Below are 18,156 nucleotides of genomic sequence, written 5' to 3'. Positions count from 1 at the left end.
GAATTGAAGCAAATATTGGACTAAAGGGATATAGTTTTAAGCCAGACTGTCAAATTAAAATTATCGGATCACGAGACGTTAATGGTTGCACCCAAGAGTTCTTAACACACTAACGATGATATCACATCTGTGTTTTGGGAGCTAAAGCAGGTGTTGGAGGAGATTTGGGAGTAGTAAGATTGAAACACTGCATTTGCAGGCATTCTTTCTGGCCTATGAAAAAAATACCAGTGGGAGTGGGATTTTGAGACAGCAGCTGGGGATCTTTGGAGACTTCTTGGGGGGTACACAAGCAGGGTTCAGAAGCCATATGCTGCCCAGAGGCTGTAGTGTCCCCACCTTAGATGCAGATGCTCAGACTGAACTTTATATAATTAGGATATTTAATTATTTAGTTACGTGGGCTTAAACAGATTCATGCATTAAAAGGAGAGAACTAGTTCCTCTCATACAATTATAGAATCATAGGGGCCTCATGGGCCAACAAGTTTAGTCCTTTGCTTAGTGCAGGAACCCAAGCTGAAACATCCTCGGGAGTAACCTATCCAGCCTTTAAAAAAAGATACCTGGAGTAGGGGACCCCTCCACCTCATATAGTCTGTTCTCTATACTCATTACCTTTTGTTATGGATAACTTCCAGGCAGAACAGCATTCTGTGCATATTTTGGTAGTGATCCAGAAGAACTGTCAAGATGATTATATTCATCTGGGCTTAGAGACCAAAATATGCCTTCTCATTAACCATCACCACCATCCCTAAATTGCTCCTGTACTTTTGTTGCCACCTGGAAATGGCTATTAGATCTTGAATCCCCTTTTTGCCAGCAAGCCAATTCTATCTGAAAAGTTCTCAGAATTCATCTGTTTTGTTAAGGGAAAGCCAACCAGATCAGAAAAGAAGGCTGTATAATATTGCATCATTAGAGTATACGCATTTTTGTGTAAGTTTAATTTCTATACTGCCTGCAGTTGTCCAGGAACTGATGGTCTGTGGATCTGCTTCTATTGTATGAATGAGTCCAGTCTGGATTTCTCCCCATTCCTCCTGCAACTGCTCCTGGTAGACTTGGAGCAATTGTAAGAAGAGTAGCAGGAAGATCAAATATAGATTTGCTGCCTCTGTAATGGTGAGTCCATTAGCTGCCCTTGAAGGAGCTTTAATGGAACCACTAATTAAGTCTATTTAAGCATCAGTTCATTGTTTCTAGGCATTGAATGTTTGACTTTGTGTTCATGTGTGCTGGAATTCATCCTGAGTCCCCTCGGGGAGATAGGACAGAATACAAATAAAGCATTAATTTATTAATTAATTAATTGATAATTCTAGATCAAACTTTTGTTTTTCCAGCCTGCCTTCCAGAAACACTGGATGCCCCACTGAATTCTAAAAGTTTGTCTGATGAATATATAGTGGTAGATATTCAAATTAGTTATGGTAAGGGAAAATGGAAGGCTTATTAATATTTGATTTAGTTACTAGAAAATGTGACAGCAGTTAAAACAGGGTAGGTCATAAATATTTTGCCACACATTGTTATTAAGTAATATTAGTTAACTTCATGGTGGTGGTCCATAACTTTTATGATACAAATCTGTTCAGAAAAGTTTGGATTGAGTTTAAAGCAATAATTCAACACAGAAAACTGACTTGCAGAGGTGGTCTTAAGTGTATTTTTAATGCATATAAATTAACAAAAAACTCTGCTTTCCAAAATGTAGTGGCTCCCACAACTTTGACTGGCCAAAGCAAAGTGCAGAGATACATATCTTCTTCATTCCAGTCCAAGATAGTTTTTTTCATCAACAAGAACATTAAACTTTAAGAAGAACTATATTTTTATTTGTGCTGCTGCTCTTTATATATATATTAAATCATGAAAGATTTAGCATAGCTGAAATAAGAGTGTTTCAAAATCTCCATGTGTGGTCAGGGCTTTCACATTGGAGGTATAGAAACAGTATAAACATTGTAAAATCCACCAAATCATAAATGGTAAACTAACTTTATAGTATTTTCAGGGTTTTAAAAATGGGCTGTAATGTCTCATTGCCCAAGCGTGCAAAGTTTTCTTATTTTTAAAATGTTTAATTCTGTCTCCAAGGTCCATGGAGATTAATTGATCATAAATATGGATACAAACCAGATCTATTAATAATTAAATTGATTCAAGGTTTATCCAATATCCATTTTAAAAAACACCCAGTAATCATGTAAATCACAAGAATGTGAAGGTATATTATCGTTGTTTTAAACTGTTTATTTTATGTTGTTTTATACTTATTATTAATGGCTATGGATTGTTGGTTACATGATTTTAATATGTTGTGAGCCACTTTGGGTCCTGTGAGGGAGAAAAGCGGAATATAAAGAATATATATGTGTGTGTGTGTGTGTGTTGGTGTTAAAGAGAGTGCATGTAAAAGTTGTGTCTTAGAATGCCCATAACTCCCTTTCATATCACATAGAGAAGAAACGACTGAATCTTAGCTTTTGTTTTTCAAAAAGGAATACAATAATTCAAAATATATAATATAATTTTGGATAGATTGTCTTAATGTAGATGACTGTCAACTTATATTAATCCCAAACAAAACGGAAAAACTCGACCCTTTGCTGAGTAGTTTTCAAGCATGATTGGAGAATATTCTTCTAATTAAACATAATTGATAAAACTGGTTTGGTTTGATTTGATTTGTTCTGTGTAGAAGTGCACTGTCGCATCTCATGTTGTATTAATGATAACCATCTAATTTTAGTTCATTAAAACAGAATGGCTTTGCTTGATTCAAGTTGAGTATGCTAGACATGTTATTTTCAAAACCTATTTAGCTGAGGGATTGAATTGCACAACCAGTTTGTAAAAAGACAACTTGTGGATGAGATTTATGTTCACAGAAGTTATTAAAGTTAAGATTGTCATTACTCCTATCAAATATTGGTATATAATATGTAAGCCACTTCCCACGATGCTATTGAGTGACTGTCACATGAAACTCAGATGGAATTATGCAGGAACAAACATAATTCATTCTTAATGCCTGACCAGGAAAACATGGGTATTGCACAAGCTTTTTTTATAAGTGAATCCTTGCTATTGAGCATTTGTGATAAATGCCCTACCTAACTAACTGAATAGGAGCAAGTTGCAGTCTAGTCAGATTGTGCATCTAGACACTTGCTGATTGACTGGAGGGCAGTGGGAGAAGTTCTCCCACTGCTCCACCTCCCCTGAAAAAATGCAGGTTTGCTGGGGCTCCCAAACTCATTTCTCCCTTTCATGGCTGCCTTGAAGCACTCCCCAGCCATGAAAGGGAGAAATGTGCACAGAGAAAGGTACATCAAGTAAACCCTTATCATGACCACCTTCCACCTGGAAACCTATATCCTCATTGTGAAAGATCATGTGGATCCAGAGTAGGTTTCCACAGTTATTTATGGAGTCACCGTCAAGACTCTACCCTTGGAAGACAATCATAGTTGGCCATGAGTGATCACCTATGGTAGTATAGTACAGTGATTCTCAACTTTTGGTCCTCCAGGTGTTTTAGACTCCATCTCTCACAATCTGTGATAGCTGGTAAGCTGGCTGGGATTTCTGGGAGTTGAAGTTCAAAACATATGGAAGACCATAGGTTGAGAACCAGTGGTATAGTACTGTATACAGTAAAAATCCTCAGTTTCACTTACCCACACTCCAAAGCATATTCTTTTCTAGAAGTTTTGTGAGCTTCTCTGACCACTTTGTCACACTGAAAAATTTCCCAGTCGTAGGACACTTCAGCCTCATGTCAAACATAGAGAGGCACTGAACTCATCACATGAGTTAAACTACTTCTGGCCATTGTGCATAGACCCCAGTGGTTAAAAAGAGGAAGAAGTGTCCTGAAAGGAGAGAACTCCAGCAATTTGACCTCATCACATTGAGAAATTTCCTTCTCGTAGGACACTTCAGCCTTTTTTCAAGCATGGAGAAGCACGGAGCTTATTACATGTTCTATGGTTGAAAAGAGGCAGAAATGTTTTCAAAGGCGGGAACTCTAAACACAGGCCACCAATTGTGTTCAGAGCTCCTACCTCTTATTGCACTTTACTCCCATCTTTACAATTGAAAAACAAATGGGATGGGAATCATCAAAAGTTTCCCATCTTGTTTCATTGCTCAACAGTCTGTTGTATATTATTTGGTTGGTGTAGAACAATAGGATTCCATGGAAAGCAATTGTTTTAACCTGGAGCACTGTCTCTTGTATCCTATGAGATTTGAAGACGAATATGATGCCATGGAAAGCAATGGTTTTAATCTGAAGCACTTTCTCTTGTATCCTTTGGGGTTTGGTGCAGAAAAATAGGATCCTATGGAAATAAATGGTTTTAACCTTGACACTGCCTCCTTATCATATGGGGTTTGTGGGAGAACCATAGGATACCATGGAAAGAACTGGTTTTAAACTGGTGTCAGTCTTCTTTAATGTAAGCGGATTTGGGCAGATCTATTGGTTTTCGAATATTGTTGTTTCTCCTGATTAAAAAAAACCTTAATACTGACCTTGTGATGAATGTAAAATGAATGCATTGCTAGCACTTAAGTTTCCACGTGTGAGTCTGATGCAGAGGCAGAACTCCAAAGAGGGCAATTCTCTCCCTTATAGGGATGACTCCCTCCCTTAAAAGGATGGTCATCCATGCTTGGGTCCTCCAATGTGATTCTAGTGCCTACTTCCAGCCCAAGTTTAGTTAAAATATAGGGATTGCTATTATCCGATTTTCAGGAGTTTCTTGGATACAGGGTTGTACTGTGTATCACAACAACAATTTCACTTACTTTTATGATTCCAGTGTTGTCCTTGTAACGATATTTTCAATTCAAGCTCTTGCACTTTCAGAGTGTCTTACATTCCCCTCCTCCAAATATATATATATATATTTTACCTTGATGTCTTTTGGAGCCATGGAGGAGTGGGGAAGAACCCTATGACTGTATATAGAAACCATGCATGTTAACAGTGCTTCAAGTCAATAGATTCACAGCAAGAATGAAGTCTATGTCTCAGATTAGAGGGAAACCCTACTGATTTTGGTACAATTACCTGTTTGACAAAGAGAGCTCAAGTTTTGGGGTGGTCAGACTTCTTGTTAAGATTACAGATTTGACCCTAACTGTGTATAATGCTCATGGAACAAGTTGTAGCAGTGATTTGAGGAGCGATTATAGTACCTCCGGCAGAGCTGGGATACTTCAGGTGCTGTAGGAGGCCAAAAGCTGAATGAATGAAACCACCCAAGATGTAAAATGGAAATACTGCTGATACGCACAGTTTTACTGTTGCTGAGAAATTGAATACATGCATAAAAATAAGAACAACAAGCGTGAGGCATTTACTAGTCATTTAAGAGACATGTTTATAGATCCTCACAGACACAGAAAAACACACTTTCTCTCTCTATTACTTGCAGGCATGTGTGCGCACACCCTCACATATTATATTGCAAACAGAAAGGAAAATTATATCCAGATCTTCGCATGTATGCATTGGGATATTTAAATGGAAATAGAACAGAGTCTGGAGAAATTTGCAAACTGAAATGAATATCATGTGAAGATCTGGACTTAATTCATGATTCAGCTCAATAGAGCCGGCACAACAGAGATATTGCAATATGATATCCCAGTGTGGAGATACACTTCACCAGCACCACATAACCTCAATGCAGAATATCAATATTGCATAACACATGTCAGTGATTGAGTACCATTGTGCAAACTGCAGTTCACAAGTACAATGCACATTTTGCTAGATGTGCATTTCTTCTACTGAATAATTAAACCCATAGCATGACTTATGCATGCCAGGGTTACTAACAGAATGCCAGACACTTTCTCCCTCTCCTTGGTTGGGTAGGCCGAGCCTGCAGTCAAAAATGTATTATCATGATAAAATGGGCAGAAAATATAAGAAGACCTATACAATTTAAAGAATGGGAACAGATGTGGAACAAAAAGCTGAAATATGTGTATGCAACAGATTTAAGAGAAAATTGGATAAAAATGTTCCACAGATGGTATACCACTCCAAAGAAACTTTCATTAATGAACAAAAACTCCTCTGATAAGTGCTGGAAAGGCTGCCAACAGATTGGTACTTTTTACCATATGTGGTGGACATGTAAAGAAATAGGGAAGTATTGGTCTATGGTACACGAAGAACTACAAAAAATTTTGAAAAGAGTTTTTAAAAAGAAACCAGAATATTATCTGTTGGGTTTTACAGACCTGGATTTACAATTACAAGAAAATGAGGACAGACTGTTTACTTACATTACGACGGCAGCCAGAATTACCCTAGCAAAAATTTGGAAACAGAACAGTATTCCTACTAAGGAAGAATGGCTCGGAAAAATCAGAGAAATAAGAGAGATGGATGAACTAACCTTTTTGTTGAAAAAAAATACTGGAAATCCGATAAAGAGAACAGATTGGACACTTTATGATAACTACGAGAAAGAAGATAGTAATTAAGAGTTTTATCCTACAATGGGAATAATTTGGTTTTGGAGACACAACACCTGATGATGAGATGGAAGTCAACCTTTTTTATTTTTACTATTTTTCTTTTTATATATATATATACATATATATGTATTTTTTTTCTATTTTTTGTATAGTTTTTATACTCTTTCTTTTTTCTGTACTGTTCTATCCTCTTTTGACTGTTCCCCCTCTTTCGTTGTATTTTATAGAAAACCTAATAAAAACTTATATATAAAAAAAATGTATTATCAAATACAGTATATTACTTACGTTACTAAAGGCCTATTTCAGGAACAACCTTTTTGTGAGATACTCTGAACATTTTTCCATCTCTTGTTGTTTTGGCCCTTGAAGGAAATAACGACATGGTGAAATGAATTTAATGTAATATCATCATATTACAGGAATTTCTTATTAGAAAGACCAAGACAGTAAAACCTCTGGAAATTAAAACTCAGGAGGAAAGACTTAGAACAGTGGTATTAAACCTTTGGTCCTCCAGGTGTTTGGGACTACAACTCCCATAAGCCCTGGCCAGTTTGTCCAATGGTCAGTAATTCTGGGAACTGAAGTTCAAAATACCTGGAGGACAAAAAGATGGCTACCACTGACTTTGGCCCCTTCCACATCCCAGGATCTGATCCTAAATTACTTGTTTATCCCAGATTATCTGTTTATCCGAGATTATCTGGCAGTGGAGACTCATGTAACCCTGTTTAAAGCAGATAATCTGAGATCAGATCCGGGGTACAGGGCAATGTAGAAGGGGCCTTAGAGAGTTGGGTGTATTTCTCTTGGAGAAAAGTAAGAGACAATTCATTAGTCATATTGAAATGTCTGAAGTTTTGAAAGTGAAACCTTTTCTCTTGACTTAAAGCAACTTTTTTTTTCACCAGGGACCACTTTGACCAGGGACTGCTCTCCAACGTTAGTACCAAAAGGGTTATGATTGGTCAACTTTAGATTCGGTTTGGTTATTTGGAGGTATTGATTCAGAAAATTGCATTGGATAGACCACATCAGCTCTAGTTTCTGATACAGAACATATGCCATCCAGTAGTCGCCATCTGCTTGCCTACAGAAAACTATATTTAATAAGCCTTAGCACTATAAGTGGGTTTCGCCAGACCATTCCCTCTTGTTGCAATGGAGCATATTTTAGTTCTTGTGGACCCCTGGTGGTCCGTGGACCACAGGTTGGGAATCACTGCCCTCAAGCCTAGGACATGAAGCAATGGATTCCAAGTATAAGAAAAGAAATTCTTCTTAAATATTGGGAAGAATTCCCTATTAGTAAATAGGTAAATGTTGTTTGAATGAGAAATAATCTGCCTTGTGAGATGGTGATCTCTCCTTTTTTGGATCTTCTTCAGCTAAGACTGGATGGTTACTTCTCAGGAATACTTTAAATATGGATAACTATACTGGGTGGGTGAATTAGAAGATTTCAACGCCCCCCCCCCCCCATGTATTTTATTTGATACATCTGAGGTTGCAGAGGAGATATATTTTTCTTTTACTTGCTACCCATAAATTGGAAGTATGTCACTGTTTTTCTCATTTCTTGGGTTTTTTTCCTGTTTCTTTTAAAAAAGGAAATATAGATAGGATTGTAGCACATGTATTTTACATTCCTTTTCCAATTGTTGGCCAAAATGAATCAGGGTTGTTCTGTCTTAATGCCATTCCAAAGGTTAACTCTGTCAAAATGACATATCATTCTAAGGTTTTGAAAAGGCCACTCATCTTCCAATAGTATTTCTTTTCATTTAAGAAAAAATGTCAGCAATGCACCTTCTGATCCAATCGGATTTTTAGAAAGATTGAAATATTAAGAAAGCAAATGTGATGGTGACAGAACCTTGATAGCAGTCAAAGTCACTCACAAGAGAATCTTGGAAATATCTTTAATGCCAGGTTACTACACTACAGCAAAGTTACGAATGAAGACAATACAGGCAAGCTTTCAGTTCAATACCTCCTGAAACCTCACCCCCTTAGTTCACAAAAATTCTTCTGGGCAACCTCTGGGTTCAGTCTAAACTGATTCTCATTATTAGTTGCTTCCCAGGCTAGGCGCAGGTTATTAGTCCCTTTCCTATACTGGGCCTCCAGATGTTTTGCCTCCAGCAAAGGATCGCCGCCTTGTCGTGGCGCTGGAGCTTGAGCACCTCAATGATGTCATGAGCGAAACCGTGAAGGGCCACCCAAGGCGGGACGGTCGTGGCAGAGAGGTCAGACCAAGCGTGATCCCTGGGGAAGGCAATGGCAAACCACCCCAGTATCCTTGCCAAGAAAACTAAATGGACCAGTACAACCAGAGATATGTCGGTATGCCATTGGAAGATGGGACTCCCAGGTCGGAAGATGGCCAAAATGCTACTGGGGAGGAGCAGAGGATAAGCTCAACTAGCCCCAGATGTGATGACGCAGCTAGCTCAAAGCCGAAAGGAAGGCTAGCGGCCGACGGTACTGGAGGTGAACGACGAATCCGATGCTCTAAAGATCAACACACCATAGGAACCTGGAATGTAAGATCTATGAGCCAGGACAAATTGGATGTTGTTATTGGTGAGATGTCAAGACTAAAGATAGACATTCTGGGGGTCAGCGAACTGAAATGGACTGGAATGGACGGAAGTCCGCGACATTGTTCAGGAGGCGGCAACAAAGTACGTCCCAAAGAAAAAGAAATCCAAGAAGGCAAAATGGCTGTCTGCTGAGACACTGGAAGTAGCCCAAGAAAGGAGGAAAGCAAAAGGAAACAGTGATAAGGGGAGATATGCCCAGTTAAATGCGCAATTCCAGAGGTTAGCCAGAAGAGATAAGGAACTATTTTTAAATAAGCAATGCATGGAAGTGGAAGAAGACAACAGAATAGGAAGGACAAGAGACCTCTTCCAGAAAATTAGAAACATTGGAGGTAAATTTCAGGCAAAAATTGGTATGATAAGAAACAAAGATGGCAGGGACCTAACAGAAGCTGAAGAGATCAAGAGAAGGTGGCGAGACTATACAGAAGATCTATATAGGAAGGATAATAATATTGAGGATAGTTTTGACGATGTGGTGAGTGAATTAGAACCAGACATCCTGAGGAGTGAGGTTGAATGGGCCTTAAGAAGCATTGCTAACAACAAGGCAGCAGGAGACGACGGGATCCCAGCTGAACTGTTCAAAATCTTAAAAGAGGCTGCTGTCAAGGTGATGCATGCCATATGCCAGCAAATATGGAAAACACAAGAATGGCCATCAGACTGGAAAAAATCAACTTATATCCCCATACCAAAAAAGGGAAATGCGAAAGACTGCTCAAACTTCCGTACAGTGACCCTTATTTCTCATGCCAGTAAGGTAATGCTCAAGATCCTGCAAGGAAGACTCCAGCAATACATGGAGCAAGAGTTGCCAGATGTTCAAGCTGGGTTTAGAAAAGGCAGAGGAACGAGAGACCAGATTGCCAATATCCGCTGGATAATGGAGAAAGGCAGGGAGTTTCAGAAAAACATCTACTTCTGCTTCATTGACTATTCTAAAGCCTTTGACTGTGTGGATCATAATAAATTGTGGCAAGTTCTTGGTGGGATGGGCATACCAAGCCACCTTGTCTCTCTCCTGAGGAATCTGTACAAGGACCAAGTAGCAACAGTCAGAACTGACCACGGAACAACAGACTGGTTCAAGATTGGGAAAGGCGTACGGCATACTCTCACCCAACCTTTTTAACATGTATGCAGAACACATCATGCGATGTGCAGATCTTCCACAGAGCCATATAACCCAGAATATCAAGGCAGATAATCCACAATATCAGCTTTGAATTGGGTTATTTAAGTCCACACTGCCATATAATCCAGTTCAATATGGATTTTATACAACTGTGTGGAAGGGCCTTAGAAACATCAGATGAATTCATGACAGACGTAGTGTTAGGATGCATGGGTAAAGTAACAGGGAGGAAAGGAGAAGTCCAACAACTTGCTGTGAATAGTTCAATAGAATTAATTTGAGCCGAGCCATTGGTATGAGTAAAAGTATTTGCGATAGGGGTTTTAGTTTGCTTAAGCTAAACTGAGCAGTTGGCATTCTTGAAAAATAATTGACCAATGGACTTAAGCACACATACACAACCAAGTTTTCTAAAAAACAAAAAAAACAAATAGGTGTTATTCACATTAATCTGTATCTCTGTTTACAGAATGTTTCCCCCCACTTTAGTGAAAGAAACTAATTCATGTCAGAATAGCGAAATAAAGAACACAGGCAAATGAAAGCTTGTTGATACAGAAGATATAAAACAATGGAAGGAGATAATGAGGGATTACAGATTGATTTAGAGCTCAAAGTGTCAAGGACCAGCTGAACTAACATTACACTAGCTAATATTGTGCTAAATCAGATTAGGAATGTTGAAGATTATTTAAAAATACGTTCATACTGTCTTAGAGGCTTAAGTATCCTAAAGCAGGCATGGGCAAACTTGGGCCCTCTGCCAGTAGGCTGTTAGGAATTATGAGAGTTGAAGTCCAAAAATACCTGGAGGGCCCAAGTTTGCCCATGCCTGCCCTAAAGGCACCAGATTATATGTCAGATCCAATTAGTACTTGGATGGGAGACTGCCAACAAATATGAGGTGCTGTAGACTATGTTGCAGAGGAATCTCTGAGTATTCCATGCCTTAGGAAACCCTATGGAATTCATACACACAGAGAACCTTTGTACCAACATTGTTGTCATGTTCCTGTTTGTGGAGTCCTCATTTGATGAGAAGTCAGATGTCATAACAGAGACTCCCCCTCCCTCCTGGCCCTTCCCAGACTTAATAGAGAACAGTGAGGTTGTGATTCTAGGGAGCTTAGTTGGCTACAGATTCAATCGTTCCAGAGGGTGAGAGCCCCCCCCCCCCAATTCTCATGGTGGTTCGCGAAAAGGCCTTACTGGTGCATTATTTAAACTGTTATGTTTATTCATATCATGATCTGATCACCATACTCAATATATCCCATATGCATGGGGGTATTGGGGTAATGATACAAAAGGTTTGCTAGGCTAGACCCTCTTTCACTCAGACTCAGCCCCCCCGAAACTCCCCCCCGAACCCCCCCTGAAAAAAATTAGCCCCCCCCCCCCGAAACGAAATCCTGGCTACGGGAATGGTTGCTGTAGACACAGGACAGAATGGCTCTGCTTAAAAAGGAATACTAGGCTGCAGCAAACATTGATAGTGAAGATTGCATATGGAAAAAGATTAATCCAAGTAATCTCTGATGAGATAATTGCATTACGGCTAGGAAATGAGCAGAGAGATAAAAGAACTACCAGGTTTTGTTTGAAACAACACAACCTTGCCTGTTTTTCTTTGCTTTTTTCTGCTTTTGACAATTTCCTCTGACTTGGTTTGTTATAAGACTTAATCTTTGGCTTTTCTTTCCTGGATCTTACAAATGGCTTTGTAGGATTTTATTGAATATAGCTTGGCTCTGTTCCCAAGAACTTGCTTTTCAATTTCTCATATCTGTTTTGGTCCTGGCTTGTGTGTGACTCAGTTCAGTTTAGGGTCTTTGGACATTAACTGATGATGAATTTTGGATGTAATTTCTTTATTTTCTCTGAAAACCCATTCTTCTAATCTAAGTACCTTCTACCTAGAACCAGGAATATTGTGAATGAGGAGCTTTGGCAGTATTTAGCAACTTTCCTGCCCATTCTCTTTTTTATTTTTTTATTTTTGCTCCTAGAGCTTAACCTGAAAATGAATTTTTACCGGCAGATAACTGTTGTCAGATCCTTGGGCTCACCTAGAGAAAAAGAGTTCTTCTAGCAGAATTCTCCTTCTGGCAATAAGGACGTATGCATAATTCCAGTCATCTAAAGGCAGTGTATCTCTGACATAAAATTGGACTGGAAATGTGTAATTGCTCTGTACTGAATATAGACACAGTGGGATTGTGGTTATAGCGTACTCATTTCTCTTTCTTTCTCTGATTCAAATAACTTCCACTCCAGCTTTCCTGCTGAAATCAAGCTATAGAATTAATGTTGTGTTTACCATTCTGTTAAAGTCTTTTTATGTTCAACTCTGTAGAGAGACTGAACTATTTTCTTAGCATGCAGGTGTGTTACTGGTCCTCAGAAAAGGCTTCAGTGGCAGAGAGAGATCTTGGAGGCTGTAAGGAGAAATGTGGAAAGCACCCTGACATGAGTATTTACTGAGATTTGCTGTAAATGCACCAAGGTGCACACCAAGGCATTTTAAAAGCAATTGTTGCTTTGTGTCCATTCCCCCATTCAAATGATTCGTAAGTGGGTTCTTCTGTACATATCATCATGATTCTCAGATTGTGCTGAAAGTATTTTTTTCCAAAAAGTAGCAAGTTAATACAGAGCTGCAAATGCATTTACGTGTATCTTTTATTGCTAAGACCGCAAAATAATCATTCTCTAGAACTCTCCTCCTTGGCTATTGGCACAATAAGAAATCATGGAATTTTGAAGGTCACAAATGGGACTACTTTTCTCATAGAAATCCATGTCTTTCTCCAATTAATTCTTAAATCTCTGCCCATGTTTAGTCCAAACATTGTGGTTGAACATAGCATTTGCAATACAACATCAAATCTGTCTCAAAGAAATTAGCCCAGTTAGTCTCTTGTAGTATCAAACCTTTAGACCACATCACATTGTGATATACTTCATTTCTGAGACTCTTTGAACATGATTCCGAATGGTTCCTATCACATAATATTTGCTCCGTTCTGTCAATAATCTATTGGAATCCATTTGCAAAACATTGCAGAAACAGAGTAATTGCACCTGGGATTCTAATCATGTTTTTTGATTTCCTACAATTTTATACATTGCTAAGGCACTGTTTTTACATGTGATCAGAAAACTAGTATGTATTATGTCGTGATAAAGGTCGTTCAAAATCTCTAGGCAATGCCACTGCACAATATTAGAAATCTTAATAATAAAGTGACATAGGGAGGCATTGGAACAGATTGGGAGGAGCCAGCCTTCCATGGCTGTATTTTCGAATTGTAAGTATTTTCAAATTGTAAGAATCGTCATAATCGGATGTGATGGAGACAGTATGCATCCTGTCTCAATACAGCCTGCTATAAATAGATTGTGTAACATAATGTGATAAGGTCCTATGTTTCTCTCTCCACATCACCTTGATTACATCCACTCCAACTTTTTTGAAAATGAGAAAGTTGTTAGTGTTGTGTATGTGTGTGTCTTTGGGGGTGTTCCCCTTTGATCTTAATAATTGTATTATCTTGGGGTTGATTACCGTCTTTATGAACCAACATACTTTCTTCACTGTTTCTGGACTGTAAAAGTGCTGGCTTTGGCCTATAAAGCCTTAAACGGTTCTGGCCCAACTTACCTGTCCGAACGTATCTCCCCTTACAAACCACTGAGGACTTTAAGATCATTTGGGGAGGCCCTGCTCTCAGTCCCGCCTTCGTCACAAGTACGTTTGGTGGGAACGAGAGACAGGGCCTTCTCAGTGGTGGCCCCTCGGCTATGGAATGCCCTCCCTAGGGAAATCAGATCTGCTCCCTCCTTCTAGACGTTTCGGAGGCAAGTTAAAACCTGGCTATTCGAGCAAGCGTTTACAAATACAGAGTAGCTAATATAGGAAATTGAATGACCTGACAATGGAATTGGACAATGCTTGAGAATAATGAGACACTGATGATGTTGCTTTTATTGTTTTTGTGATGTTCTTATACTGTTTAATGTTTTTTTATCTATTATGTTTTATGTATACTGATTTGTTGCCAATTGGCTGAGAAAGGCAGTATACAAATACAGCAAGCAAATAAATAAATAAATAAATAAATAAATAAAAGATGTGAAAGTTAGAATGGTATACTCAAAAGGAAAATGTATGCAAGAGGCAATATTTTTTCCATACTAAAGCAACTCTATTATGCCTTATGCTGTGAATAAAAGTTAAAAGAGAAGTAGTTTGCAAGCTAGATTGCAACAATAATCTAAATTTGAATTAAAGAAAAATCAATTTTAAAATTAAACACATGTTTCACTGTAGCTCTCAATACTTAAATAAATGTGCAGTTTATTTAACCAATTCTGAGTTTCTATGATTCTCCAACGGCTTTACAAATAGCATAGAGTTGGTTGGCTGGATATCAGGAAAAAGGCTGCATTTTATGAGGTGTCAGAAGTTGAAAATAGTTAGTGCTACACTCCTTATATGTTTGTTAATTTCACTTGAGCATTTAATAATAAACATTAACATAATAATGATTGGCTGCTTACATTGAAAAACTGCACCAAAAGACTTGAATGACAAACAGTTCTTTGTAATTGAAAAGTCCATTTGTGAAACTAAATTGTCTAACATAAATAGCCATTTGTACAGCTCATTAATTTGGTAATGGGATACAGCAGGGCCTGTGTACTAAGCTGACAAACTTTAGGGAAAAACAAAAGCTATATATAATTTTAATCCCGTTTAACCAGTCCCTAGATTAAATGCATATCCTCCCAAAGAACTGGTATGAGAGGAGTAAAACTAAAAAGACACTTTCTTTAAGATGGTGATCCTTCTTGAGGTCTCTTGTTAATAAGATGTTTCTTACTTTATGTAACTAATGATGAACTTGGTATTTTCCTTTATTTCCTCTACAGAGCTGCTCAGAAGTTGAACCTAACATCTAAAAAGAAGAAGCACAGGCCTTCTACATCCTCTGTTTCTGAATCCCATCTTTTTGCTACAAAGTTTAGTACAGTCTTGCAGACCTCTCCTCCACCAGCCCCACCATGTTTGCTAAGAGCAGTCAACAAAGTGAAGGACACTCCTGGATTGGGCAAGGTAGGGGTTCATCCACAACCAACATTTATTTGTTTTTACAATGCTTTATTAACTTTAGGGAAGGCAACACTTCCTACACAGAAGTTGTGGGTCTGCTATAGGACTTAAGCAACAAACTTGTCCCTTGTTGCGTATACTAGTGCTAACACAGTGTTTCTTGAAGCAAATATTTACACCAGATCTTATACATGTGAGAAAGATCTTGGAGTCCTCGTGGACAACAAGTTGAACATGAGCCAACAGTGTGATGTGGCGGCAAAAAAAGCTTGCATCAGTAGGAGCATAGTGTCTAGATCTAGGGAAGTAATGCTACCCCTCTATTTCGCTTTGATTAGACCACACCTGGAATATTGTGTCCAATTCTGGGCACCACAATTCAAGAGAGATATTGACAAGCTGGAATGTGTCCAGAGGAGGGCAACTAAAATGATCAAGGGTCTGTAGAACAAGCCCTATGAGGAGCGGCTTAAGGAGCTGGGCATGTTTAGCCTGAAGAAGAGAAGGATGAGAGGAGATATGATAGCCATGTATAAATATGTGAGAGGAAGCCACAGGGAGGAGGGAGCAAGCTTGGAGACTAGGATGCGGAACAATGGCTTCAAACTCCAAGAGAGGAGATTCCATCTGAACACGAGGAAGAACTTCCTGACTGTGAGAGCCGTTCAGCAGTGGAACTCACTGCCCCGGAGTGTGGTGGAGGCTCCTTCTTTAGAAGCTTTTAAATAGAGGCTGGATGGCCATCTGTCAGGGGTGATTTGAATGCAATATTCCTGCTTCTTGGCAGGGGGTTGGACTGGATGGCCCATGAGGTCTCTTCCAACTCTTTGATTCTATGATTCTACATACTTGCTAGTTCTATAGAGCATGCTGCTGCCATTTCATATACCTGCTACAGCTAATGCTTATATGCCAAAACAGTATCCCCAATCAAATGCAAATTTCAAAGATTTAAGGACGTGATTCTAATTAATCCAAGATGGCCAAAGGCCAACTCTAATAATGCTGTGCTGAATTCAACCTCTTTCACCCTAGGATCGATGGATATTAGGACTATATTTGCTCTGACCTAGTTTTTTTGCTGGCATTGTTACTGTATTCTTTGGCTTCAGAAAGTTTGGTTCTGTCGAAAACTGCCTTCTCCATCACTTCAACTTCCTTCTTTTTTGTGAGTGAAGGGCAATCTTCTGTTATCATATTTTTGCCAGCAGAACTGTTCTGTCAGTAGACTGCTGGGTTAACAGATCTGTGAGATCAAACTGGCAGAAGGTGGTTCTGCCAGCAAACAGGTGCTTCTTTTCAATGCTTTGAGTTAGATGTGCATCTAACTCAAACATAATATATTTAAAAATTAGGCTCAAATTTACTTCGTTTTAATTGATTTTAATTAAATACAGTAATGTATATTTAATTGATACAGGTTGTAATTTCAGCTAATTATTTGAGGTCTTAGCATAGTAAAGCACTTTCATTATGTTTTAGAAGAACAAATGGCTACATGACTTCTTTGTCCCAAAATACAGTCAAGACCCATTTCCACAACCTGATATGCTTCAAAAGTGTTGGATTATGTGCCAGTTGGCATGATGAATGTTATAGTTCATCATATCTGGAGGGGCCAATGAATTAGCTAGTCTATTGGTGTCTGAATTATTAGATTCCTTAAAGACTTATAAAAGACCACACTGTGTTTCTGTCATGTGTTTTTATTTCTAATTTCAAATGGCTTTAATCTACTTCTCATGATAGAGCCCAAATCCATACATATTATTGAGCAGGTAAATGCAATAATTTATTTATTTACAGTATTTCTATACCGCTTTTCTCACCCCGAGGGATTGTTTTGGAATTGTTAGCAGATACTTACTAGCATATCTAGTAAGTTTGTTAAGGCAACATATTTTATGATTGAATTTTTGTGTGAAACTGAAACAGCTGGCTAGAGCTGTTCAGTATATCCAAATAAAGATTTGGCTGTCACTCATATTTTCAGGATATACAGAATACTGCAGTAGTATGTGTTGCTTAGAGATAAGCCCCCTTGTGTTTGAAGAGGATTATTTTCAGGGCAGTGTGTATAGAGCTGCAGCCTTAGTAGTTTAAATGATGGAGACAGTGTTGAAATGTATATTGACATCTATGAAGTCAGTCCTTTGTCTTGCTCTCCCTAAAATATGTTGAAATTGGTTTTGATTTGGAATTAGAAACTATTTTCATTCATATTCACCTTTGGGTTGCCTTTCTCATCCACTGTTCTTATGGTGCTTTTTAATGGGGGTGGACCAGGATCTAATATTATTCTACAGCTGAGGCTCAGAATCCTAGTGGAAGCACAGTGAGTAAAGAACGTGTCATGGGTCTTCTCTGTTTCCCATCTCTCCTCCAGATCAATTCCCAACCAAGCCCAATTAACGTAAGGATTGTGTATACCACATTGAGCAGTCTCAAACTGCTAACACTAATCTTTGCACACACATCTAGCCATAGATTTTTCCATTTCTCTTTCAGCTCTGTATGAGATCTTTTTATGGATTCTCACAAAAGTCCTCCTTGAATAGAAGAACTCCCTGTATTTTTATCAGTACATATGTAAGCCCTTTCTCTACTGTCTGAAGAGTCCAATGGTGGCAATATTTTTCTGTTGTGAGCAATGGTAGTCAGGAGTCACTCTGCAACCATGGTAGTCCTTATGGCTTTGTAGTCACTAATGTATCAGGCACAATTTGATCAATATGTTTATGAATCACCACCACCCCCAGCTTACATTCACATCTGTTGCC

At 38.6% G+C, this 18,156-nt stretch overlaps 1 protein-coding gene across 2 annotated transcripts in view; it reads left to right on the top strand.

Annotated features, from left to right (window-relative positions):
- KIF26B (kinesin family member 26B) overlaps nt 1–18,156 on the top strand; it is a 348,619-nt gene that overhangs the window by 198,919 nt on the left and 131,544 nt on the right. For both annotated transcript variants that reach the window (XM_060753932.2, XM_060753931.2), the window contains exon 5: nt 15,196–15,379. In XM_060753932.2, coding sequence (XP_060609915.2) covers nt 15,196–15,379 — 184 coding nt within the window. The remainder of the gene's footprint in view (nt 1–15,195; nt 15,380–18,156) is intronic.

The sequence above is a fragment of the Anolis sagrei genome, chromosome 1, assembly GCF_037176765.1.
Source record: "Anolis sagrei isolate rAnoSag1 chromosome 1, rAnoSag1.mat, whole genome shotgun sequence".
Lineage (NCBI taxonomy): Eukaryota > Metazoa > Chordata > Lepidosauria > Squamata > Dactyloidae > Anolis > Anolis sagrei.
The sequence above is the reverse complement of the archived record's forward strand: the minus strand, read 5'-3'. Positions and strand labels throughout refer to the sequence as shown.